Below are 25594 nucleotides of genomic sequence, written 5' to 3' on the forward strand. Positions count from 1 at the left end.
GCTTTAAGGCAGCCACTCCACCATTGTGGCACCTTGCAGACCCAAATTTAAACCGCAAAAACACAGCAGCTAAAAACAATTGACCACATGAGGTGGAGTACCTCCTAATGACCGTGTCCATTACCCCAATTCATCACAGAGTTTGCTGTGGTTCTCCCACTTTCTGCATACACTCAAAACATTCATCTTTCCCTAAAATGCAGATGACCATGGAAGCTCTGAACTCAAGTCTGAGTCCTTCCCGACCAGAAGAAATAGACCTATAAACAGCATCTGCAGTTCCTTATTTCTAAAACTGATTACATATTTGCCAATAGTCCCAATCAATGATTGGGCAATTCCAGTCAAGCAATTCCGTAAAGAATGGGCTGATTTTACACACACACCAACGTGGATTTGTTGGTTTGGTTCTGTTGAGATTTCCCAAGTCCATGAACCAACTGAGATCTGTTGCAGATGTAAGCTCGGTCGCAAAGGCTCTTTTTCGCATCATGTATTTAGTTTAGTTTAGAAATAGTGTGAAAACAGGCCGTTTGGCCCATTAAGTCCATGCTGACCAGCGATCACCCACCCTAGTACTATGATGTCCCATTTCCTCATCCACTCCCTACACTTTAGACTTTAGAGATAGAGTGGAAACAGCCCCTTCGGCAAGCAATCACCCCAAAAACTAGCACTATCCTACACACTAGGGATAATTTACAGAAGTCAATTAACCCACAAACACACACGGCTTTGGAATGTGGAAGGTAACCAGAGCACCCGAAGAAAACTCACACGGTCACAGGGACCCCGTACAGACAGCACGTGTTGTCAGGATCAACCAATGTCTCTGGCGCTGTAAGGCAGCAACTCTACCGCGGCGCCATCATGCCGCTCACTTTAGTTTAGAGATACAGTGTAAAAACAAGCCCCTTGGCCCACAAAGTCCATGCCGACCATTGATCACCCTTTCACACTGGTTCTATGTTATCCCACTTCCTCATGTACTCTATATGCACCAGGGGAAATTTTACAGAAGTCAATTAACCCATTAAATTAACCTATTAATTAAACCCACACATGTTTGGGATGTGGGAGGACAACGAAGCACCCAGAGGAAAGCGCGCTGGTCACAGGGAGAAGATGCAAATTCTACACGGACAGCACCCGAGGTCAGGATCAAACCCGGGTCTCTGGCGCAGCTCTACCAACCTTAAAAATGAATCCTGCTGCAATCAAGCTCAGGCTTGGTGTTATCCTCTGCATTTGTGCCTCAAAAAGGCATTCCAGCCACACACAGAAGTCTGCAAAGCATCTATATCTATCCACCTGGCACTCTTCTCCAGGGTGTAGACTGTAGAATTACCTGGCATGATGCTGCTCCCTGGCTCATTCTCAGGCAAGATGAGTTCTCCCAATCCAGAGCGAGGTCCAGAGCCCAGAAAACGAATATCATTGGCCACCTTCATCAAACTGCAGGCAACAACGTTCATGGCACCGCTAAGTTCAACCAAGGCATCATGTGCGGCAAGGGCTTCAAACTTATTGGGTGCAGTCACAAATGGTAAACCTGAAAACAAAAGCAACATTATTTTCAGTGGTCATTTGCTGCAGTTTGGTGCTTATTGATTGGGGAACAAACACTCGATCTAGCATGCGCTGAGTGATAGCTGTTGCCAATGTAACTCCAACATAGCACAAACATTAGTAGAAATAAAGAACTGTATCAACTGGTTAATACACAAAAGGTCGCAAACTACTGGAGTAACTCAGCAGGTCAGGCAGCATCTCTGGAGAATCTGAGGGCTAATTTTTAATTTTATTTTATTTTACTTTTTTTACATAAAGGGTAGTGGGTGAATGGAACGAACTGCCAGAGTAGTTGAGGCAGGTACTTTGACAAAATTTAAGAAATATTTGGACAGGTGCATGGATAGAATAGGTTTAGAGGGATATGGACCAAATACAGGCAGGTGGAACTAGTGTAAATGGGATATGTTGGTCGGTGTGGGCAAGTTGGGCCGAAGGGCATGTTTCTGTGCCGTATGACTCAATAATTATAAAATGGATGGGTGATGTTTCAGGTCGAGACCCTTCTTCAGACTCTGAGAATGAAGAAGAGCCTGGAGCAGAAACGTCACCGATCCATGTCCTCCAGAAATGCTGCCTGACTCGCTGAGTCACTCCAGTACTTTTTGTCCGAAAGCACATGCATTGCTCTCTACAAAAGGTCTTTCCCAGCATTTGTCAGCTTCACCCCACTACAAAGAAGTAACTGTAATTAAAATTCTCCAATTTTTGGTGACGTCTAACAACTTCCCCATCCCTTTTCTCCCCATCTCCCCCTCCCCTGTGACCCACCTGGACTCAAACCTATTTCTCGCCTTCCCCCTACATTCTTTTGTCTGGCTTCATAATTCACAACTCGTCAATCTTTTTCTCTCACACCTTGTTCTTTTCATCTCTGGCTTCTGTCCATCCATTTGTCCATCAGAAATCCTCTTGCCTGTGTTCACATATTACCTGCCATGCTCTGTGCTGCCCTCCCTCTTCCAGATCCCCCCTCCCCACAATCAGTCTGAAGTAGGGTCCCCATCAGAACCCTACCTATCCATGTTCTCCAGAGATGCTGCCTGAACCACTGAGTTACTCCAGTACTGTGTCCTTTTTCTACAGGAGAAACACTTACAGTGGCTTGCAAAAGTTTTCATACCCCTTGAACTTTTCCACATTTTGTCACATTACAACCACAAACGTAAATGTATTTTATTGGGATTTTATGTGATAGACCAACACAAAGTGGTGCATAATTGTGAAGTGGAAGGAAAATGATACATGGTTTTCAATTTTTTTTACAAATAAAAAACTGAAAAGTGTGGCGTGCAAAAGTATTCAGCCCCCCTGAGTCAATACTTTGTAGAACCACCTTTCGCTGCAATTACAGCTGCAAGTCTTTTGGGGTATGTCTCTGCCAGCTTTGCACATCAATAGACTGAAATTTTTGCCCATTCTTCTTTGCAAAATAGCTCAAGCTCAGTCAGATTGGATGGAGAGCGTCTGTGAACAGCAATTTTCAAGTCTTGCCAGAGATTCTCAATTGGATTTAGGTCTGGACTTTGACTGGGCCATTCTAACACATGAATATGCTTCGATCTAAACCATTCCATTGTAGCTCAGGCTGTATGTTTAGGGTTGTTGTCCTGCTGGAAGGTGAACCTCCACCCCAGTCTCAAGTCTTTTGCAGACTCTAACAGGTTTTCTTCCAAGACTGCCCTGTATTTGGCTCCATCCATCTTCCCATCAACTCTGACCAGCTTCCCTGTCCCTGCTGAAGAAAAGCATCCCCACAGCATGATGCTGCCACCACCATGTTTCACAGTGGGGATGGTGTGTTCAGGGTGATGTGCAGTGTTAGTTTTCCGCCACACATAGCTTTTTGCATTTAGGCCAAAAACTTCAATTTTGGTATCATCTGACCTTCCTCCACATGTTTGCAGTGACCCCCACATGGCTTGTGGCAAACTGCAAACGGGACTTTTTATGGCTTTTTTTTCACCAATGGCTTTCTTCTTGCCACTCTTCCATAAAGGCCCGATTTGTGGAGTGCAGGACTAATAATTGTCCTGTGGACAGATTCTCCCACCTGAGCTGTGGATCTCTGCAGCTCCTCCAGTTACCATGGGCCTCTTGGCTACTTCTCTGATCAATGCTCTCCTTGCCCAGCCTGTCGGTTTAGGTGGACGGCCATGTAGGTTTGCAGTTGTGCCATACTCTTTCCATTTTCGGATGATGGATTGAACAGTGCTCCGTGAGATGTTCAAAGCTTGGGATATTTTTTTATAACCTAACCCTGCTTTAAACTTGTCCACAACTTTATCCCTGACCTGTCTGGTGTGTTCCTTGGGCTTCATGATGCTGTTTGTTCACTAATGTTCTCTAATAAACCTCTGAGGCCTTCACAGAACAGCTGTATTTATACTGAGATTAGATTACACACAAGTGGACTCTATTTACTAATTAGGTGACTTCTGAAGGCAATTGGTTGCATTGGATTTTATTTAGGGGTATCAGAGTAGGGGGGGGCTGAATACTTTTGCACTCCACACTTTTCAGTTTTTTATTTGTAAAAAAATTTGAAAACCATGTATCATTTTCCTTCCACGTCACAATAATGCACCACTTTGTGTTGGTCTATCACATAAAATCCCAATAAAATACATTTGCGTTTGTGGCTGTAACGTGACAAAATGAGGAAAAGTTCAAGGGGTATGAAAACTTTTTCAAGCCACTGTAAATTTACAAAGAATACCCGCTAGCATCTAGTGCATTTTTAAAAAAGTTATATTTCCTAATCTTGTTAAATTCCACTATCAAATTGCACCCAGTGAACAGGTATAACAGGGTGTGTCTCATTGATTAATTACATTGGTATGGGTTTCTGCTCCAATATACACTGTATAAGGAAGAAGCCTCCTCACAAAAGATTGTTTACAAGTGATTAACCTTTCAAAAACAGCAATTGATGCTTTGAAAACCTCTGCATCCATTTTCAAGGTTTTACTTTGGGTCACCAGTATTTGTGGTTTCCCTTTCTAGCACAGTGCAATGTCCAGCATTAGATCTGTCCCTTGCACATTGGCTTTAGGTTTATTATTGTCATTTGTACCGAGTTTCTGTGCAAAGCATTGTTTTGCATGCTCTCCAAACAGAACAAAGTGGCACAGTGGAGCAGCGGTAGAGCTGCTGCCTTATAGTACCAGCGACCCAGGTTCAATACTGACTACAGGTGCTGTCTGTACGGAGTTTGTATATTCTCCATGACCACGTGGGTTTTCTCCGGGTGCTCCGATTTCCTCCTACACTCCAAAGATGTACAGGTTTGAAGGTTAATTAACTTTGGTAAAAAATTGTAAATTGTCCCTAGTGTGTAATATAGTGTTAGTGTACAAGGTGATCGTTGGTTGGCGTGGATTCGGTGGGCCGAAGGTTCTGCTTCCAGGCTGTATCTCCAAAATCTTAAGTCTAAAGAACAAATGAAGTTCTATGTAGTCAATAAAGTCAACCTAAAGTGCAGTAGATAGAGCGCAGGGGAAGATACTGAGCGCAGGATATAGTTCTCAGCATTGTAACGCACCAGTTCCACACAAAATCCAATGTCCTCAATGGGGTAGAGGTGAATTGGACAGTACCCTAGCTGATGGAAAGACTGTTCAGAAGCCTGATACCTGAAGCTAAGGAACTGTTCCTGAGTTTGGCAGGGTGGGCTTTCAAGGTACCTTCTGCCAGATGGGAGTAGGTTGAAATAGGAATGACCCTGTTGGGACAAGTCTTTGATTATGTTGGCTGCTTTTCTGAGGTTGCATGAGTGTAGATGGAGTCAATGGTGGCAAGTCTGGTCTGTGTGATGGACAATTGTGTGGAAACGATAGTAACATTTGAATATTTTAAATGAGAACTGCATTAATAATTTAAGCAGTTAGTATTTAAAGCATAATTTACCTGTGAAATCTGAAACTTTGGCAGCCACCTTCTCTGCGAACCCGATCCGTGTGTTCAACCCAGTTCCCACTGCAGTCCCACCAGCCGCTAGTTCATATATCCTTGGCAATCCAGCCTTAATCCGTTCCATGCTATATTTCATCTGCTGTACATAGCCACTAAATTCCTAAATTTAATGAAAACCAAAGGCTGTGAAATCCAATCAATGCCTAAAAGGTAACTCAGAGAGCTTGAAAGAATATTTTGCAGCAGAGTGCAAATTCTCACAGTAATCTGAAAATAACTGTTTTATGAAGAGTATATTAGCATGTTAACCTTTTACTTTGGAGACACGGGTTCTAAATCAAGTTAGATTTATGGCATCAAGGCCTCCTTGCACTTGGCCAATCTCAATTCATTTCCTGACATAACAGAAAATCAGCAACAATTTTCCACAAATAAACAATTTCACTCAAAGAAGCTGCAAAACCACTGGTGCATGTAACTTCAATAACCCCATGACTGAACTGAAGTGTTTGGTTCTCGAGGGATGCTCCACCGTGACAAATGAACACACATTTCAAGGCGTGTAGTAAGGAACTGCAGATGCTGGCTTACACTGAAGAGAGACACAAAATGCTGGAGTAACCACAGCCAACAATAGACCATTGTGGGCTCCTTAGCCATCATGCTGGCTCTGATTTGTTCTGTACCTTTTCATACATCCAGTTTCCCTCTCCCCTGACTCTCAGTCTGAAGAAGGGTTGTGACCCAAAACGTCACCTACACATTTTAAGGCACCTTGATGAGACTATATTTAGAGTATTTATTGTGTTCTACTTTGGTTACCCTGCTATGGGAAGGGTGCTGTGAAGCTGTAGTGTGCAGAGAAGATTTACCAGAACATTGCCATGACTTGAGGGCCTGAGCTACAGGGAGTGCTTGGTCTTTATTCCTTAAGAGTGCAGGAGGCAGAGTCCAGTCTTGACCCTTCTTCAGGCTATGTGTCTGACATCTGCAGTTCTTTGTTTATACATTACACACAAACTCCTTTTCTCAACTGTGCTATTCACTCCATTTCTTTTCGGTGAGATTAATCCTTATTGGATTTCTCTCGGGATATTGTTTTCTTAACAACTGTGAGATATCGCAGTACAGAGTATTGTATTCAGTTTTGGGCGGCATGTTATAGGAAAGACGTTGTCAAGCTGGAAAGGGGGCAGAGAAGATATACAAGAATGCTGCCAGAACTTGACGACCTGAGGTATAGGGAGTTTTCTCCGGGTGCTCCGGTTTTCTTCCACATTCCAAAGACATACAGGTTTGTAAGTTCATTAGCTTCTGTAAATTGTCCCTAGTGTATAGGATAGTGCTAGTGTATGGGGTGATCGCTGGTCAGCATGGACTCAGTGGGCTGAAAGGCCTGTTTCCACACTATCTCTAAAGTCTAAAAAAAGCTAGGTAGGCTAAGACTCTATTCCTTGGAGCACAGGAGGATGAGAGGTGATCTTATAGAGGTGTACAAAAACATGAGAGGAATAGATTGGGTAAATGCAGAGACTCTTGCCCAGAGTAGGGGAATCGAGAACCAGAAGACATAGGTTTATGGTGAGGGGTGAAAGATTCAATAGAAACCCGAGGAGGTAGTTGAGGCAGGGACTGTTGCAATGTTTAAGAAGCATTTAGACAGGTATATGGAAAGGACAGGTTTAGTTCAAATATCGTTCAAATGCAGGCAGGTGGGTCTGGTGTAGATGGGGCATGTTGGCCGGTGTGGGCAAGATGGGCCGAAGGCCCCGTTTACACGCCTGTGTTACTCTATAACAATACCCACCTGCCCTAGGGACAGAGGCACCGCGTCTTGTGTATGTGTCCGGCCAATCTTGATGATGTCAGTAAATTCCTTGGCTTTGTCATCAAGAGCATCGTGGAGCTTCTGTAGACCAGGCAGAAGCACCTCGTGGATCTCTTTGGCAGCAGCAATGTGCATGGCTGTTGGAAATGTATCATTGGAACTCTGGCAACAAAGAGATCAAAACCAACTCAGTACTTGGAATAATCAAAACATGACCATTTTATGCTGCATTTTAAGGTAACTTACAACTAAAGACTGTATGCACAATTCCTTAGTTATTTTTAATTAGATGCAATCATATTAAAATGGTCGGGGTTGCACTTTTGAAAAAAATCACAAGATACTAAAATTATTGTCTGCCAATAATAATTTTTTTTTAAGCTGTATACGTTGGAAAAGTGAAATAAAAACAATTCAACATGTCAGGCAGCAACTGTGGATATAGAACAGCACAGAGGCGCAGCAGTAGAGCTGTTGCCTTACAGAAACAGAGACCCATGTTCAAATTTCAAGATTCAAGATAGTTTATTGTCATGTGTCCCAGATAGGACAATGAAATTCTTACTTTGCTTCAGCACAACAGGATATAGTAGAGATGACTACAGAACAGATCAGCTTGTCCATATACCATTATTATATAAATATATACACACATGAATAAATAAACAAATAAGGTGCCAATAAACAGATAATGGGTTATTAATGATCAGAATTTTGTTTCATTTGAGTTTAATAGCCTGATGGCTGTGGGGAAGTAGCTATTCCTGAACCTGGACATTGCAGTCTTCAGGCTCCTGTACCTTCTACCTGAAGCATGGAGATGAGCGTGTGGCCAGGATGATGTGGGTCCTTGATGATGCTGCCAGCCTTTTTGAGGCAGCGACTGCGATAGAGCTCCTCGATGGTGGGGAGGTCAGAGCCGATGATGAACTGGGCAGTGTTTACTACTTTTTGTAGTCTTTTCCGCTCCTGGGCGCTCAAGTTACCGGACCAAGACACGATGCAACCGGTCAGCATGTTCTCTACTACGCACCTGTAGAAGTTAGAGAGAGTCCTCCTTGATATACCGACTCTCCGTAATCTTCTCAGGAAGTAGAGGCGCTGATGAGCTTTCTTTATAATTGCATCAGTGTTCTCGGACTAGGAGAGATCTTCAGAAATATGCACGCCCAGGAATTTGAAGCTCTTGACCCTCTCTACAATGATATAAACGGGGCTGTGGGTCCCCATCCTACCCCTTCCAAAGTCCACACTCAGTTCCTTGGTTTGGTGGTGTTGAGGACCAGGTTATTGTGCTGGCACCATTTGGTCAGTCGGTCGATCTCTTCTATACTCTGACTCGTCCCCATCCGATCTAGACTATGGGTGCTGTCTATACGGAGTTTGTACATTCTCCTGTTGACCACGTGGGTTTTCTCTTGGTGCTGCTGTTTCCTCCCACACTCCAAAGATGTACAGGTTTGTAGGTTAATTAGCTTTGGTAAAATGCTGTAAATTGTCCCTAGTGTGTTGGACAGTGCTAGTGTATGGGGATTGATGGCCGGCACGGACGTGGTGGGCCGTGCTGTATCTCTAAACTGAACTAAACTGAAGTAACATTTCAGTCTCAGACACAAACATCAGTCTTCCTTCTTTTCCACGGATAATGCCTGACCGGCTGAGTATTTCCAGTTATCATTTTTGTCGTAAAATTATACCCAATTATGTACAAGATAGCAAATGCTATTCAGATAAAATAGTGGCAGCATTATTGATCCCTTTTGCTCAATTTTATGGATCATGAAAATAAAACGTCAAATAAGTTTCAAGAGGGACGGGACTGTGTCCCTGACCAGTACCTGGCTCTTGTTTACATGGTCATTGGGGTGGACTGGATCCTTGCTGCCCAGTTTACCTCCAAGAATCTGAATTGCCCTGTTGCTGATCACTTCATTCACGTTCATGTTGGTTTGTGTTCCTGACCCAGTCTGCCATACAACCAGAGGGAAGTGATCGTCCAATTTTCCAGCAATCACCTGCATGATAACATAATACTTCAATTTAAGGTTCTTTCAACATGTTGACATGACAGTGTTAACTTTTATTTAGTGTTTGCAACAATGAATATCATAAATAAGTTGCTCTCCCCATTACGACACAAACCACTCCCATCGGGCAGAAGATGCAGAACCATCAAAGCTCGCATCACCAGACTCAGGTGTCTATCTTTGGTTTAAACCAGCATCTGCAGTTCCTTCTTACACAGCCTCTTCCCCCGTTTCTGAATCGTCCTTCCACAAGCTAGGGTACTGTCCAATTCATCCCTTCCCCATTGTGGACATTGGATTGTCTCTGGAACTGTTGCTCTACAATGCTATGGGTGGCACAACGGCAGTTACTGCCACATGCGCCACAGACACTAATTCAATCTTGACTACAGTTGCTTGTCTGTACAATGGTTATACGTTCTCTCTGTGACCTGCATGGGTTTTCCCCGGGAGCTCTGGTATCCACACTCTAAAGTTGCACAGGTTTGTAGGTTAATTGGCTTGGTAAAATTGTCCCTAGTGTGTGTAGGATAGTGTTAATGTGCAGGGATCGCTGGTCGGCGCGGACTTGGTGGGCCGAGGGCCTGTTTTGCACACTATCTCTGAACTAAACTAAATGGCGAGAATCATATTCTGAACTCTGTATCTTCCCCTTTGCTCTACCTACTGCACTTGAATTGTTTGATTATATTTTACATAGTATTATCCGATCTGATTGCATAGCATGCAAAAAATAAAGCTTTTTACTGTACCTCAGTACACATGACAATATAATAAACCTAAACTTTCGAATTTGGAACTGATACGCTACAACTGGGAACTATATTCTGCATTCTGTAATTTCCCCTTTGTTTTATCTATTGTACTTGAGTTTGACTTGTCTACATTTATTTATCATATTATCTGAGATGTTAGAATAACATGTAAAACAAAGTTTTTCATTGTACCTCGATACATAACCGTAATAAACTTAAACTTAAAGAATGTTGCACAAGTTATAAAATACTAGGTCATACAGACCTGATCAATCATCATAACCAACCTTGAACATATTTCTGCCCAAACCTGTTCTTCTTTGCAAGTAATACTATGCTGCACTATAATATCTAATACAACATGTTGAGCTTCTAATCACACTTCAATGTTAAACTTAACCATGAGTCGAACTTAATGCCACCACTACATAGTCCTGCAGTGTGACTAGAAAATGCCACCCACTGGCCAAACCTTAGTATGGCAACAAAAGTGGTTTGAGAAGTGGCAGTAACAGGGGAATACAAATTGTGTGTAAATCACCTTTATTTTTTATACCCCCCCCTCCAGTTTTACATATTCTGTAATGATGGAAGTATCGTGGAGCAAGTATTAATTTCTTCCATGGGATATTTTTGAGTGTAGATAAACCTTGAGGTGCAACTAATCAACAAATGCACTTTGAAATGGAGATATCAAGAGACAACACTGTTTTATTGTCATATGTCCCAGACAGTACAATGAAATTCTTACTTACAGCAGCACAACTGGTATGTCAACATAGTACACTGCAAACAATATAAGAAACAAAAAAGAGATCAGTGCGGTGACGCAGCGGTAGAGTTGCAGCTCTCACAGCGCCAGAGACCCGGGTTGATTCCTGACTACGGATACTGTCTGTGTGGAATTTGTACGTTCTCCCTGTGATCGCGTGGGTTTTCTTTGGGTGCTCCGGTTTCCTTCCACACTCTAAAGACGTATGGGTTTGTAGGTTAATTGGCTTCAGTAAAAATTGCAATTTGTCTCTAGTGTGTAGGATAGGACTAATTTATGTACAGGGATCTCTGGTCGGCATGGTCCCGGTGGGCCGAAGGGCCTGTTTCCGTGCTGTATCTCTAAACTAAAATTATTTAATATACACACACATGCATCCATACATACCAAAACAAACAAATAATAGTAGTGCAAAAAGACAAAACCAATGCCTCCAAATCTCTGTAGTTAAGAACTTATGTGGAGATGATAGTGTTTAATAGCCTGATGGTTGCAGGGAAGAAGCTGTTCCTGAACCTGGACGTTAAGAGTTTTCAGGCTCTTATATCTTCTTCCCAATGGCAGGACTGAAATGAGAGCGTGGGCAGGGTGGTGTGGGTCTCTGATGATGCTGGCTGCCATTGTGAGCCAGCAACTCCTCCTGTACAACTCTTCCATGGCAGAAAGGTCAGTACCCATCATGGACTGCGTTCTTATGAACAGCCCTTTGAGACTAAAATGATCTGGACTGGTGATGTGGAATCATTACCAATAGCATCATTATTTGCTACATGCTTACTGTCTAAACATAGAAGACTTCAGCACAAGATGAGACCATTCGGCCCACAATGTCCGTGCTGAACATGTCAAGGTAAATTAATTTATGTCAAGATAAATCTATTTCATCTGCTGGCACATAATTTATATCCCTCTTTCTCTGCATATCCATGAGCCTGCCTAAATGCCTTTAGCTGCCACTATTGTATCTCCCTTTACCACCGCCCTTTGCAGTGCATTCCAGGCACCCACCACTCTTTGTGTAAAAAAAAAAACTTGCCCCGCACATCTCCTTTAAACTTCATCCATCTCAAATTAAAGCTCTGCCCTCTAGCTTTGACATTTCCATCCTGGGTAAAAGATTCTGACGGTCTACCCTATCCATGCCCCCAAATTTTAATTACTTAAATTAAATATATTCCAAAATCTCACACACTTGTTATACAAATTAAGAATTGTTAAATTTGTTTAATGTTGTGATGAGAAATTATTGATCTGTTCCACAAAACCCAAATAAAAATGACGAAGTATCTGACCCCATTTGGACTGATTAATAAAAGCAGAACTGACAACTAGAGAAGACCAGTAATACAGGGTCCATTCAATCCAAGGAAGACACAATATCAACATGGGCTTAAATCTGTTTCATGAGACTCGTGTCACAAATGTGTTCTGTATAATTTCTCTTTCATGTAATTTTCAGTAAAATATCTATAGTTCAGTAATATTCAAACTTGTGATTAAATTTGATTTTCAGGGCCATAAATCAAGGTACTAAGTGAAACTGGCGTCAAATAAGAATGTTTTCAAGTGGTGACAAAATCGTTGTCGTTATAGTAGGATTGTCACCCACTTACAATTTCAGTGCGAACATCCAAGGCCATGTAGGTATTGATATAATTTTCTCTCACGACACTTGGTACATAACACTTAGTCTTAAAGGCGGCACAGTGGCACAGCTGTAGAGTTGCTGCCTTATGGTGCCGGAAACTGTGGTTCGATCCTGACTTCAGATTCTGTAGTGTCAGTACAGTGCTCTGGTTTCTCCAAAACTCCAAAGACGTACAAGTTTGTAGGTTAATTGCTTTGGTAAAATTGCAAATTGTCCCTGGTGTGTAGGATAGTGCTAGTGTACGGGGGTGATCGCTGGTCTGCACGGACTTCGCGGGCCGAAAGGTCTGTTGCCGCCCGGTATGTCTAAAGTAAACTCTTGCTTAAGGTCTCACACTCCTTTGGTAGTTTGAGGCCGTTACCTCTGTTGGCATGGCAAAATGGCTCTGGAATCAAGAGGTGGACCTGGATATACCAGTTGCTTTGGAGCAACTAAAATAACTACTGCAGGTCTTCTCTTGCCACTGACCATGGTCTATGCCAGCTAAAATGCTTGCTTCCCTTCAACCCCACTAGATCTGCCATCAGTTCTCACGTTTACCAACTCAGCCAGGATTGCTTTCCTCCCACCATTATTGGTGGAAGATTTCATATACGATCATGATTTTTACGAGAATGATCCCAGGACAGATTGGGTTAACAAATGGTGAGCGTTTATCGGCACTGGTCCTGTACTCGCTGGAGTTTAGAAGGATGAAGGGGGGGGGGGGGGGGCCATATTGAAACTTATTGAATAGTGAAAGGCCTGGATAGAGTGGACGCAAAGAGGATGTTTCCACTAGTGGGAGAGTCTAGGACCAGAGAGCATAGCCTCAGAATAAAAAGATATACCTTTAAAAAGGAGATGAGGAGAACTTTCTTTAGCCAGAGGGTGGTGAATCTGTAGAATTCATTGCATCAGAAGGCCAAGTAAATGGATATTTTCAACTCAGAGATTGACAGATTTGTATGGGTATCAAGGGTTATGGAGAGAAGACAGGAGAATGGGATTGAGAGGGAAAGATAGGTCAGCCATGATTGAAGGGCAGAGTAGACTTGAGGGGCCGAATGGCCTAATTCTGTTCCTGGAACTAATGGGTCAGCGCGGACACAGTGGGCTGAAGGGCCTGTTTCCACAGTGTATCTTTAAAGTCTAAAGATCACACTACCTCATCTGCAGCCTTCATAATACCATTCGCAATCTTTGGGTCCAAGCCATAGTCCATATTCACTTCTGCAGCCGCTCTTTTCAAAATGCCAAAGGCTTTTATAACTTGGATCTGTGAACAGAAACAGTGGAAACAACATCAGTTTAGTTTAGTTTCGAGATAACTCACGGAAACAGACACTTCGGCTCACTGAGTCTGCATCGCCCAGCAATCCCTCCACACTAGCACTATCCTACACACTGGGGACAATTTACAATCTTTACCAAAGCCAATTAACCAACAAACCTGTATGTGTTTGGTATGTTGGATGAATCCGGAGCACCCGGGGAAACCCTACATGGTCACAGGTAGAACATACAAACTCTGTACAGACAGCACCTGTAGTCAGGATCGAACCCGTGTCCCGGAGGCCGTAATGCAACAACTCTACCGCGGCGCCACCATGCCGCCCAAATATCATTCTTTTACTTTCTCTCTCCACTCTGCTACAGAAAGGGTGGCACAGTGGGGCAGCGGTAGAGTTGCTGCCTTACAGAGCCAGGGTTCAATCCTGACTACTCCGTACGGAGTTTGCACGCTCTCACTACGACCACGTGGGTTTTATCCGGGTGCTCCGGTTTCCTCAGACATGCAGGTTAATTAGCTTCCATAAACTATCCTTAGTGTGTTGGATAGAACATGTTTTTTTTCCATTTGTTTTCATTTCATTTCTATTCAGATTGTAGTGACTGTGTACTGCTGGAGTCCAGCAAACAATGCATGGATGATCATGGGACAGCAAGGACTCTGTGGGCCAAAGGGCCTGTTTCCATGCTGCATCTCTAAACAAAACTAGAAAGGTTTTATTAAAATATTGTATTTGGAAAATGCATATTCAATAAAGAATGCAATTTCCTTATGGCTTAGGTAAACATTTGTGACAGATCACGTTATCTATTTCACCGTAGCAGACATCGCAAACAGGATCTGTTGATATTGTGCTGGACAAAACTGTGATTACACTGCTCAGTGCGTCACTGTGCAGTGGGGAAGGACAGCTCCAAATGAGCTTGCAGAATTATACACAAACCCCCCCCGCTTGCTGGGCACCAGCAGTTCACAAACACTCAATAGTTCAGTCACGACAATCAGAATAGCATTTAAATGAAAATAAATAGGACAGCGTAGACTCGATGGGTTGAAGGGCCTGCTTTTCTGCTGTATCTTTCAATTAATCAGAGGAATAGATTGGGTAGATGCACAGAGTCTCTTGCTCAGAGTAGGGGAATCAAGAACCAGAGGACATAGGTTTAAGGTCAGGGGGAAAGATTTAACAAGAACCTGAGGAGTAACTTTTTCACATAAAGGGGGGTGGATTTATGGAACGAGCTGCCAGAGGAGGTAGTTGGGGCCGGCCCTATCCCAACATTTAGGAAACATTTAGACAGTACATCGATAAGACAGGTTTAGAGGGATATGGGCCAAATGCAGGTAGGTGGGACTAGTGTAGATGGGATATATTGATCAGTGTGGGCAAGATGGGCTAAAAGACCTGTTTCCACTTCGTATAATTCTATGAAATGAAAAAAAAAAGTATATGCTTTTCTAGTAGGTATTAATATTGATTTTATTATTATCATGCATTTGTCGCGAGATAGTAGAAAAACTTGGTTTTGTGTGCGACATAGGGGAGGCAGACAGAACCTTATTTCCCAGGATAGGCATATCAAATATTAAAGGGCAAAGCTTAAAGAGAAGTGCGGGACAAGTTTTCTTTTTTTAAAGGGGGTGGCAAGTTCCTGGGACGAGTGCTGGAAATGGTAGTTGTGGCAGATACGATAGGGACATATACAGGAATTTTAGATAGGCATATGGATTATCCAGGGCTTTGAGGGATACGGATTATGTGCAGGCAGATAAGTGCTGTTCTTGGCATCATGTTCCACATAGACATTTTGGGCTGAAGGGCCCAATCCCTTGCTGTAATGATCTGTGCTATCCAGGCAAAATCATACCATGCATGAGGACATCAGGCAGTACAAAGGAGAAAATCAACAGTGTGTCATAGAGTCAAGCAGCGTGGAAACAGGTCTTTCGGCTCAACTTGCCCACGCTGACCAACATGCCCCATCTACACTTGTCCCATCTCTCTGCGTTTGGCCCATATCCCTCTAAACCTGCCCTCCTCTTGTATCTGTCCACATGTCTCTTAAACGTTACAATAGTATCTGCCTCAACTACCTCCTCTGGCATCTCCTTCGATATACCCTCCACCCTTTGTGTAAAAAAAGATACTCCTCACGTTCTTATTAAATCTTTCCCTCCTCACCTTAAAACAATGTAACCTGGGTCCTGATTCCCCAACTCTGAGCAATCTATTCCTCTCGTGATAGAGTATGATATAGTACCATTTATAGTATTAAAAGTGCATAATATATGATTAAAAATAGAAAAAATGCAGATAAAAGAAATGCAAGGAATGCAACAAGGTATGCAATTCAACGTTAACTTGGGAGAATACAAATTAGTTCTCCTCACCTAAGAAAAGATAAACTTACCATAGAGAGAGCTAAACTCTATGGACATTTTACTTACTGGCATCCTCTCAGACATCCCACCGATTTTAAAGTTCATCATTGATCTCACTGTCTGGGCTCCATAATATCTGTCATTTGGCACCTTCAACTCACCAAAGGTATCATACTCAATTCTGTACCCTTCAGAACTTTCCTGCAAAAAAAATAATCAAAAGGCCAATTATGTCCATTTCTCAAGTAAGTGCATAAAATAGAGATTGTGTAATTATCAAATTAAATCGTAAATTCCATTAGACATAAAACTTTAGTCAGAGGGTGGTGAATCTACGGAATTCATTGCCACAGACAGCTGCGGAGGCCAAGTCAATGGATATTTTTTTAAGGCAGATTCACATATTCTTGATTAGGGTGTCAGGGGTTATGGGGAGAAGGCAGGAGAATGGGGTTGAGAGGGCAAGGTAGATCAGCCATGATTAAATGGCAGATTAGACAATGGGCAGAATGGCCTAATTCTGTTCCTAGTATTTATGAACTTTACAGACCATGGACAAAATGATAGTAATGACATAAAAGGTTACAGGAGGACATACAGCCTATCGTGCCTTCACTGGCTCTATATGAGAGCATTGCGGTACACTTGCCCAGGTGTAGAGTTACTGCCCTACAACGCCAGAGACCCGGGTTCGATCCTGACCACATGTGCTGTCTGTACAGTTAGTACCTTCTCCCTGTGACCGTGTGGGTTTCCCCCGGGTGCTCTGGTTTCCTCCCACATCCCAAAGACGTGTAGGTTTAGTGTAATTGCCTTCTGTAAATTTCTTTCAGTGTGTAGGATTGAACTAGTGTACGGGTGATCAATGGTCGGTGTGGACTCGGTGGGCCGAAGGGCCTGTTTCCATGCTCCCATAGAGGGAGTACAGAGAAGGTTCACCAGACTGATTACTGGGATGTCAGGACTTCCATATGAAGAAAGACTGGATAGACTCAGCTTGTACTCGCTAGAATTTAGAAGATTGAGGGGGGATCTTATAGAAACATAACATTCTTAATGGATTGGACAGGCTAGATGCAGGAAAAATGTTCCCGATGTTGGGGGAGTCCAGAACTCGGGGTCACAGTTTAAGTATAAGGGGTAGGCCAATTAGGACTGAGATGAGGAACAATCTCTTGACACAGAGAGTTGTGAACCTGTGGAATTCCCCGCCACAGAAGGCAGTGGAGGCCAATTCAGTGGATGTTTTCAAGAGAGTTAGATTTAGTTCTTACGGCTAAAGGAATCAAGGGATATGGGGGAAAAAGCAGGAACGGGGTACTGATTTTAAGATTATCAGCCATGATCATATTGAATGGCTGTGCTAGCTCGAAGGGCCGAATGGCCTATTCGTACACCTATTTTTCTGTTTCTAATCATGGCTGATCTACCTCTCCCTCCTAACCCCATTCTCCTGCCTTCTCCCCATAACCTCAGACACCTGTACTAGTCAAGAATCTATCAATCTGCTTTAAAATTATCCACTGACTTAGCCTCCACGACCTTCTGTGGCAAAGAATTCCAGATTCACCACCCTCTGACTGAAGAAATTTCTCCTCATCTCCTTCCAAAAAGAATGTCCTGTAATTCTGAGGCTATGACCTTTGATCCCAGAGACTCTCCCACTAGTGGAAACATCCTCTCCACATCCACTCGGTCCAAGCCTTTCACTATTCTGTACGTAACTATTCTGTATCTTCATTATTCTAATTAGCCTACAAACCTGCACTTCTTTGTAATAGTGTGTGGAAACTGGAGCACCGGGAGAAAACACACACGGTAGCAGGGAGAATGTACAAACTCTGTATAGTCAGCACCCGAACCTGGCCTTTGTAACATGCTCTGAGGTGGCAACTCCACTGCTGCACCACTATGCTGCCCCTTGATATGAGCCCCGGAATCAAGAATGAGTTTAGGTGATCAACAACCTGATCAGAAGCTCTGGAGTCATGTACAGTTCAGCCACAGTATCACCGAGAGGAAACTAAGTCATCTAAAAATGGTGATCCGAAATGTCACCTATCCATGTTCTACAGAGATGTAGCCTGATCTGCCGAGTTACTCCAGCACTTTGTGTCCTTCCATGTAAACCAGCATTCCTTGTTTCCACATCCCTGAGTGGGTTTACCAAGTCAGAAGGGTAAATGTACAACTCCCATCTCCCCGGATGGATTTTGAAAGGCATCATAGAAGAGTCAATAGAGGCATGAAGCAGAAAGATTAGGTTTCCATTACAGGTGCGTCAATTAATTAATAATTAATTCATTGTAAACAATGTGCAGTGACAGAATGATTTGCAATAAGATTAAATAAATATTTGCAGTCAATGTACAAAACTAATTTACTCATAAAAACAGGACCCATTTAAAAAGCAGATTAAACAAGAATTCACCACAGAAATCGCTGCCAAAATGTATATAATTTCTCCTGAAAATAAGTGTGATTGGAAATAACATAAACCTATCTCAGACATCTAGTTCAGTTAGGAGATGCAGCATGGAAACAAGCCCTTCAGCCCACCTAATCCACAGCCCACCTAATCCACAGTGATTCCGCACTGACCATCGATCACCCATTCACACTAGTTCTATGTTATCCCACGTTGTCATTCACTCCCTACACACTAGGGGGACAATTTATAGAGGGCCAATTAACCTAGAAACCTGCAAGTCTTTGGGGGTTAGAAGGAAATCAGAAACCAGAGCACCTGGAGGAAACCCTGGCGATCACAGGGAGAACGTGCAAACACCACATAGACAACAGACGTAGTCAGGATCTGTGGCGCAGAGACAGCAGCTCTACCAACTGAATTAACCAATCATCTTCACTCTTGCAAGGAATGTCAGTGGTCTATTTTAAAATATTCCTAAAGGATCATTCTTCCCCATAAAAATGTTCAACTAACTGTACCCTCTTCTAATGTCTGGAGTGAGTTTTGTTTAGCTTACAAAAAAGGCCCAACGGCCCACCAAGTCCGTGCCAACCATCAATTCCTGTACACTAGCACTATCCTACACACTAGGGACAATTTACAATTTTTACCAAGCCAATTGGCCTGCAAACCTGTATGTCTTTGGAGTGTGGGAGGAAATGGGAGATCCAGGAGAACACCCAGGTGGTCACAGGGAGAACATACAGACAGCACCCGGTCATGATCCAACCCAGGTCTCTGGCGCTGTAAGGCAGCAACTCAACCGCTGCCACTCTTGAGGTGTGTCCAATATTTATTTTGTCAATGTCTTTAAATGGATTTCCTTCAATATTGGAACAGGATAGGTTGGGCTTGCTTTACCGAGAGCGTATGACGCTCGGGGCTGTATGGAATTACGAAGGGCGTAGATGGGGTGGAAAATGAGAAATGTTTAAAACTAGAGAGCATAGGTTTAAAATGAAGAATGCAAGGTGTAAACAGGATCTGAGGAAGAAGCTATGCACCCCGTCAGTGGAACATCTGAGAGGGAGGGGGATGCGAGTAACCGCACAACCTTAAAAATTATCCAGTTGAGCAACTAAACCACTAAGGCATAGAAAGCTATGGACCAAGGATTAAGATAGATGGATACTTGGTGATTGCCATGGTTACGGTAAACCGGAGAGCCTGTCTTCAAGGTCATGGACTCCATAATTCTCAAGATTGGATGGAAAAACGAGACAAAGTTGTGGAGTAACTCAGCGGATCAGGAAGCATCTCCGGAAAACGTGGATAGGTGACATTTTAGGTCGGGACCCTTCATCAGACAAAACATCTCCCATCCATGTCCTACAGACATGCTGCCACGCCCGCTGAGTTACTCCAGCACTTTGTCTTTTCATGTGAATTAGCATCTTCAGTTCCACGTTCCTCGGGATTATATAGAATTTGTGAATCCTAAACATCAGCCAGAACTTGATCACAGTACTTAAAAATTCCATCATTAATAGGAACATGTACAGTTCCTAAAATATGTTTTAAACAAACATACTGCATTAACTTAAACAAGTGTTTCAGTTTGAGATTCAAAGAGCAGGATAGAACACCTTTATGAAAACTGCTCTTTAATAGTTTGACCGTGTGAAATTATTGAAGGTTGTTTAACAGTGAAGCTGTTAACACTGGAGCAGAGCTGATATATGAGCAATACCACAATTACAATAAATAAGTAAAACCCCAAACAAGGGTCTTGAAATCACAAATGAATTGCACTCCTACAGAAGTGATACAGTGTGGAAACAGACCCTTCGGCCCAACTTGGCCACACTACCCAACATCTACACTTGTCCCACGTGCCTGCGTTTGGCCCATATTCTTCCAAACCTATCCTATCTATGTACCTGTCCAATTGTTTCTTAATGGCCCTGATTCTTGATTCCCCTACTCTGGGCAAGAAACACTGTGTGTCTACCCGATCTATTCCTCTCATTAATTGAAAGATACAGCATGATAAACAGGCCTTTCAGCCCATCGAGTCTGCATCCATCATCAATCACTTGCTCACACTAGTTCTGTTATCTTATGTACTGATCCACTCTCTTCACTCTATTGGCAATTTAGAAAAGACAATTAACCTAAAAACATGCATAATCTTCATGATGTGGGAGGCAAATGAAGCACTCGGAGGAAATCCACGTGGTCACAGGGAAAACATGCAAGCTCCACACATAGACAGCATCCGAGCTCAGGGTCAAACCTGGGTCTCTGGCGCAGTGAGGCAATGGCTCTACCAACTGCACCACTGTGACCATAATCAAAATGATTCCTACCACTGGATGTCTATTGCTATTTTGACAATAAAGTGCCAACATGACACAAAATGATTACTGCTTCCAGTTTGATGCAAATTTGTAGTCCTAATCTGATTGGAAAGATGTTAAAGCAGTGTTGAGTCCACGAGATACAACAAAGGTTAAGAAGTCCAAAAATAAGTTGACAGGAGGGCCAATAATTGCTGCCAGAGCCCACTGCTCTACTTGCAGAGCTATTTAAGTCAGCTCTGATACTGGATACCCGTGATCCAGCAGAAGCTATTGATTTATTTTCCTGCCTTCAGAACCAAGCAGTAAAGTCAGAAATAGTCCACAACAATGCCATTTTCAGTTTCCTTAAGATAAATAACTTTATTAGTCCCATACTCCACAATACACTCTTCAGAAAAAATAACATTTTACATTAGACTTTTATGTAAGACAATGTCAGCACAGTGGTGCAGCCTTACAGCACCAGAGACCCACATTCGATACTGACAATGGGTGCTGTCTGTACAGAGTTTATACATTTTGTACACGTGGGTTTTCTCCGGGTGCTCTGGTTTCCTCCCACACTCCAAAGACGTGCAGATTTGTCGGTTAATTGCATTCTGTAAAATTCTCCCTAGCATGTAGAATGGAACCAGTGTACAGGTGATCACTGAGCGGCGTGGACGCGGTGGGCCGAAGAGACTGTTTCCATGCTGTATCTTCAAACTAAACTTGCTTGGATTAATTTCAAACTATTCATAGGTTGAACTTGCCGTTTCTCTGAAAGATTGAGAACTGGCATCATTATAAAATGGCACAGTTATCAAAAGAAAACTTGAGGAGAGGAAAAAAAAATAAAACTTTCTGAACTTTAGAATTCTGGAAACAGAAAGTTCTGCATTTCCGACTGTCAAGCAACATTGTTTTACTTTACTTATTTGATTAGAACATTGCTGGCAGTTTTTAAGAACACATCCTGACCATTTCTCAGTTTCTCTTTAGTTGCAAAAGAGGCACTTCTCTGCATTTCACTAATTTATCAACTGAATTTAATTGTTTACAACCAAAAGTTACTTTTTTTTAAAGTGGACTTATGCTAGCAACCATGAGGAGAACAAAGTCTGTTAAGAACGGAAATAAGACACTACCAGTTGATTGGATTATATATAAAGGCAGAATTGTACCACCAATATACTGTTAACATTTGATTATACTATATAAAGATGCAAAAACACAGGTTGTTCCTTGCGGTTAAATGCAATAAATGATTGTGTAGTCAGCCCAATAACTTGATTTTTTAATTTGTAAACAGCCATCAGCTCATTTCTGATAAAAACCATTCAGTGGAGGCAACACACATGTTGGATCCACACAATATGCCATCTTGAGCTTACATATATGCAACTGGATGAATCTCTTAATTTACCAGCTTTTATTCCTGTCATCTCTTTCTGGCTTTCTTTCATGCACCACAATTACATACAACAATCTGTATGCTTCAGGACATCTTGAAAGGAATGTGATAAAATAAATGCAATTTTTTTGCTAATATTATCTAACCTTTCAAGTTTCATGTGATCAAGTTCTAAAGTATTTTGGGGGGAAAAAAACACTGAATATTTTGGGGAAAAAACAGTGGATTTACTCTTTTCAGTCACTGAATCTGTTAGCAATAAGGAACTGCCGATGCTAGTCTGACGAAACGTCCCAACCTGAAACATTACCTATCCACCACATTCTCCATAGATGCTGCCTGACCCGCTGAGTTACTCCAGCACTGTGTCTGTTTTTTTACTGAATATGTTAGTTTTCAGAGAAAATACTTGGGGTTCAAAGTAATTATCCATTCACAAAAACCTCATGAGACCTCGATTGCCGGAAGAAACACTGAGAAAGGACTTATGGGAACCTCTTAACCTGTAGGCTCCCCTTCTGAATTAGAAGAGTGTCATTGCTAATACTAAAGCATGAGTAACCTCCAACGGTCTCAGTCTGAAGAAGGGTGACTACTCGAAACCCATTCCTTCTCTTCAGAGATGCTGCCCATCCCACTGAGCTACTCCAGCATTTTATGTCTACCTTCGATGTAAGCCAGCATTTGCAGTTCTTGCCTACACAAACTCCAATGGAAGTTCTGTTGTTCAAGGCGGTGGCTAACCCAAGAGAAATCAGCATAGGTATTAAATGCCGTAATTGTCAGTGACACTATAAATAAAACACCCACACATTGTCACAGAGTGTCATAGAAACAGGCCCATCAACTCAACTCGTCCATGTCAACCAAGATACCATCTTAGTTGGGTGATCTGAAGGATCCTGATCCTTACCCTGGTCCTTACCCTCAATAACTTCACGTTCGACTCCTCCCATTTCCTCCAAATACAAAGCGTAGCTATGGGCACACGCATGGGCCCCAGCTATGCCTGCCTATTTGTAGGTTACGTCAAGCAATCCTTGTTCAATACATACCAGGGCCCCATCCCCGACCTCTACCTCCGCTACATCGACGACTGCTTTGGTGCCACCTCCTGCACCCCACACAACTGACTGACTTCATCCACTTCACCACTAACTTCCATCCGGCACTCAAATACACCTGGACCATTTCCGACACTTCCCTACCATTCCTTGACCTCATTATCTCCATTGCAGGTGATAGACTTCTGACCGACATACACTATAAACCCACTGACTCCCATGGCTATCTGGACTACACTTCTTCCCACCCTGCTTCCTGTAAGGACTCCATCCCCTACTCCCAATTCCTCCGTCTACGCCGCATCTGCTCCACAGATGAGGCGTTCCACACCAGGACATCTGAAATGCCCTCATTATTCAGGGAACGGGGGTTCCCCTCCTCCACCATAAATGAGGCTCGCACTAGGGTCTCTTCCATACCCCGCAACACTGCTCTCTCTCCCCATCCCCCCCACTCGCAACAAGGGCTGAGTCCCCCTAGTCCTCACGTTTCACCCCACCAGCCGTCACATACAAAAAGTAATCCTCCGTCAGTTTCGCCACCTCCAACGTGACCTCACCACTCGCCACATCTTCCCATCTCCCCCCATATCTGCCTTCCGCAAAGACCGCTCCCTCCATAACTCCCTTGTCAATTCTTCCCTTCCCTCTCGTACCACCCCCTCCCCGGGCACTTTCCCTTGCAACCGCAAGAGATGCAACACTTGTCACTTTATCTCCCCCCTCGACTCCGTTCAAGGACCCAAGTAATCGTTCCAGGTGCGACAGAAGTTTACCTGCATCTCTTCCAACCTCATCTATTGCGTCCGCTGCTCTAGATGTCAGCAGATCTATATCGGTGAGACCAAGCGGAGGTTGGGCGATCGTTTCGCCGAACACCTCCGCTCGGTCCGCAATAACCAAGCTGACCTCCCGGTGGCTCAGCACTTCAACTCCCCCTCCCACTCCGTCTCCGACCTCTCTGTCCTGGGTCTCCTCCATGGCCACAGCGAGCAGCACCGGAAATTGGAGGAACAGCACCTCATATTCCATTTGGGCAGTCTGCATCCTGGGGGCATGAACATCGAATTCTCCCAATTTTGTTAGTCCTTGCTGTCTCCTCCCCTTCCTCAGTCCCCCTGCTGTCTCCTCCCATCCCACAACCTTCAGGCTCCTCCTCCTTTTTCCTTTCTTGTCCCCGCCCCCATCAGTCTGACGAAGGGTTTCGGCCCGAAATGTTGCCTATTTCCTTCGCTCCATAGATGCTGCTGCACCCGCTGAGTTTCTCCAGCTTTTCTGTGTAACCTCCTGATCCTAGTTCATCCCCTCCACATATGCTCCCTTCCCTGCTGAGTTACTCCAGCACTTTGTGTTTCGTTCAAGATTTGCCCACGTTTGATCCACATTCGTCTAAACCGTATCTACCTAAACACTCAAGTCATGAAAACCCCATAGAATAACCTTCCAAGGGCAGGGATCAAAACACAATCCTGAATAATTCAAAAAGGAAGTGGGGTCAAAACACAATCATAAATAAAATTTAAAAGGAAGTTGATTAATATTTTTCAGTGGGAAAATATTTACTTTAAAAAAAAGAATAATTTGAATGGAGGTTAGGTCGATGGTTGCCCTCTTTCGAAGAGCAGCTACAGGCAAACTTCACATAAATTGGCATGTCCGATTTTGCAACTATTTAAACTAGAACAACCGACATTGGTAGCGTCGAGATAGATTGCAACCTACTCGCAAAGAAAGATGTCTGCCTCCTGCACTCTCTACATGTTCTCCGCTGCTTTTGAAGAATGATTTTGGGTCGATAGAAGCAAAATTGTTATCCATCTGTGGATTGCCAACCGCACGCAAACTACGGCTCACTGTTCTTATTTAAAATATGTGGTGTTTAAGAGAGTTAAGAGCAGCGTAGGCCTGCCGGGTTTCCTGACTTGCGTGCACGGTCCGTTTTAACAGCAAAGCAAATGAAACTGCAAAATAAGCAGCGAATTGTTGTTGTTTCTTTTAAGGAAACGTTCCTTAAAATGAACTCAAAGCCCGAGAAGTTGCAGAGCGCTGCTGCTGCCTGTGTTGAATGTGACCCTGGCGAGCGGCGCTGCAGCCGAGCTCCCGTGACCTTGTCCGGAGAAACCCGGGCAACCCCGGGCTGCACGCGCCTGATTGACAGGGGGACCCCGGCACCGCAACATGCAATCAAAATG

At 43.3% G+C, this 25594-nt stretch overlaps 1 protein-coding gene across 2 annotated transcripts in view; it reads right to left on the minus strand.

Annotated features, from left to right (window-relative positions):
- fh (fumarate hydratase) overlaps nt 1-25594 on the minus strand; it is a 36963-nt gene that overhangs the window by 11056 nt on the left and 313 nt on the right. Inside the window, exons 1-7 of one of the 2 annotated variants that reach the window (XM_055639568.1) lie at nt 25125-25431; nt 16239-16373; nt 13665-13775; nt 9154-9330; nt 7295-7477; nt 5482-5647; nt 1349-1552 (exon numbers count right to left, since the gene is read on the minus strand). In XM_055639568.1, coding sequence (XP_055495543.1) covers nt 1349-1552; nt 5482-5647; nt 7295-7477; nt 9154-9330; nt 13665-13775; nt 16239-16373; nt 25125-25220 — 1072 coding nt within the window. In that variant the 5' untranslated portion in view covers nt 25221-25431. Of the gene's footprint in view, nt 1-1348; nt 1553-5481; nt 5648-7294; nt 7478-9153; nt 9331-13664; nt 13776-16238; nt 16374-25124; nt 25432-25594 lie in introns of those variants that run through there. The other variant, XM_055639567.1, reaches the window with a different exon arrangement.

The sequence above is a fragment of the Leucoraja erinacea genome, chromosome 8 (assembly GCF_028641065.1).
Source record: "Leucoraja erinacea ecotype New England chromosome 8, Leri_hhj_1, whole genome shotgun sequence".
In the NCBI taxonomy this organism is placed as follows: Eukaryota; Metazoa; Chordata; class Chondrichthyes; order Rajiformes; family Rajidae; genus Leucoraja; species Leucoraja erinaceus.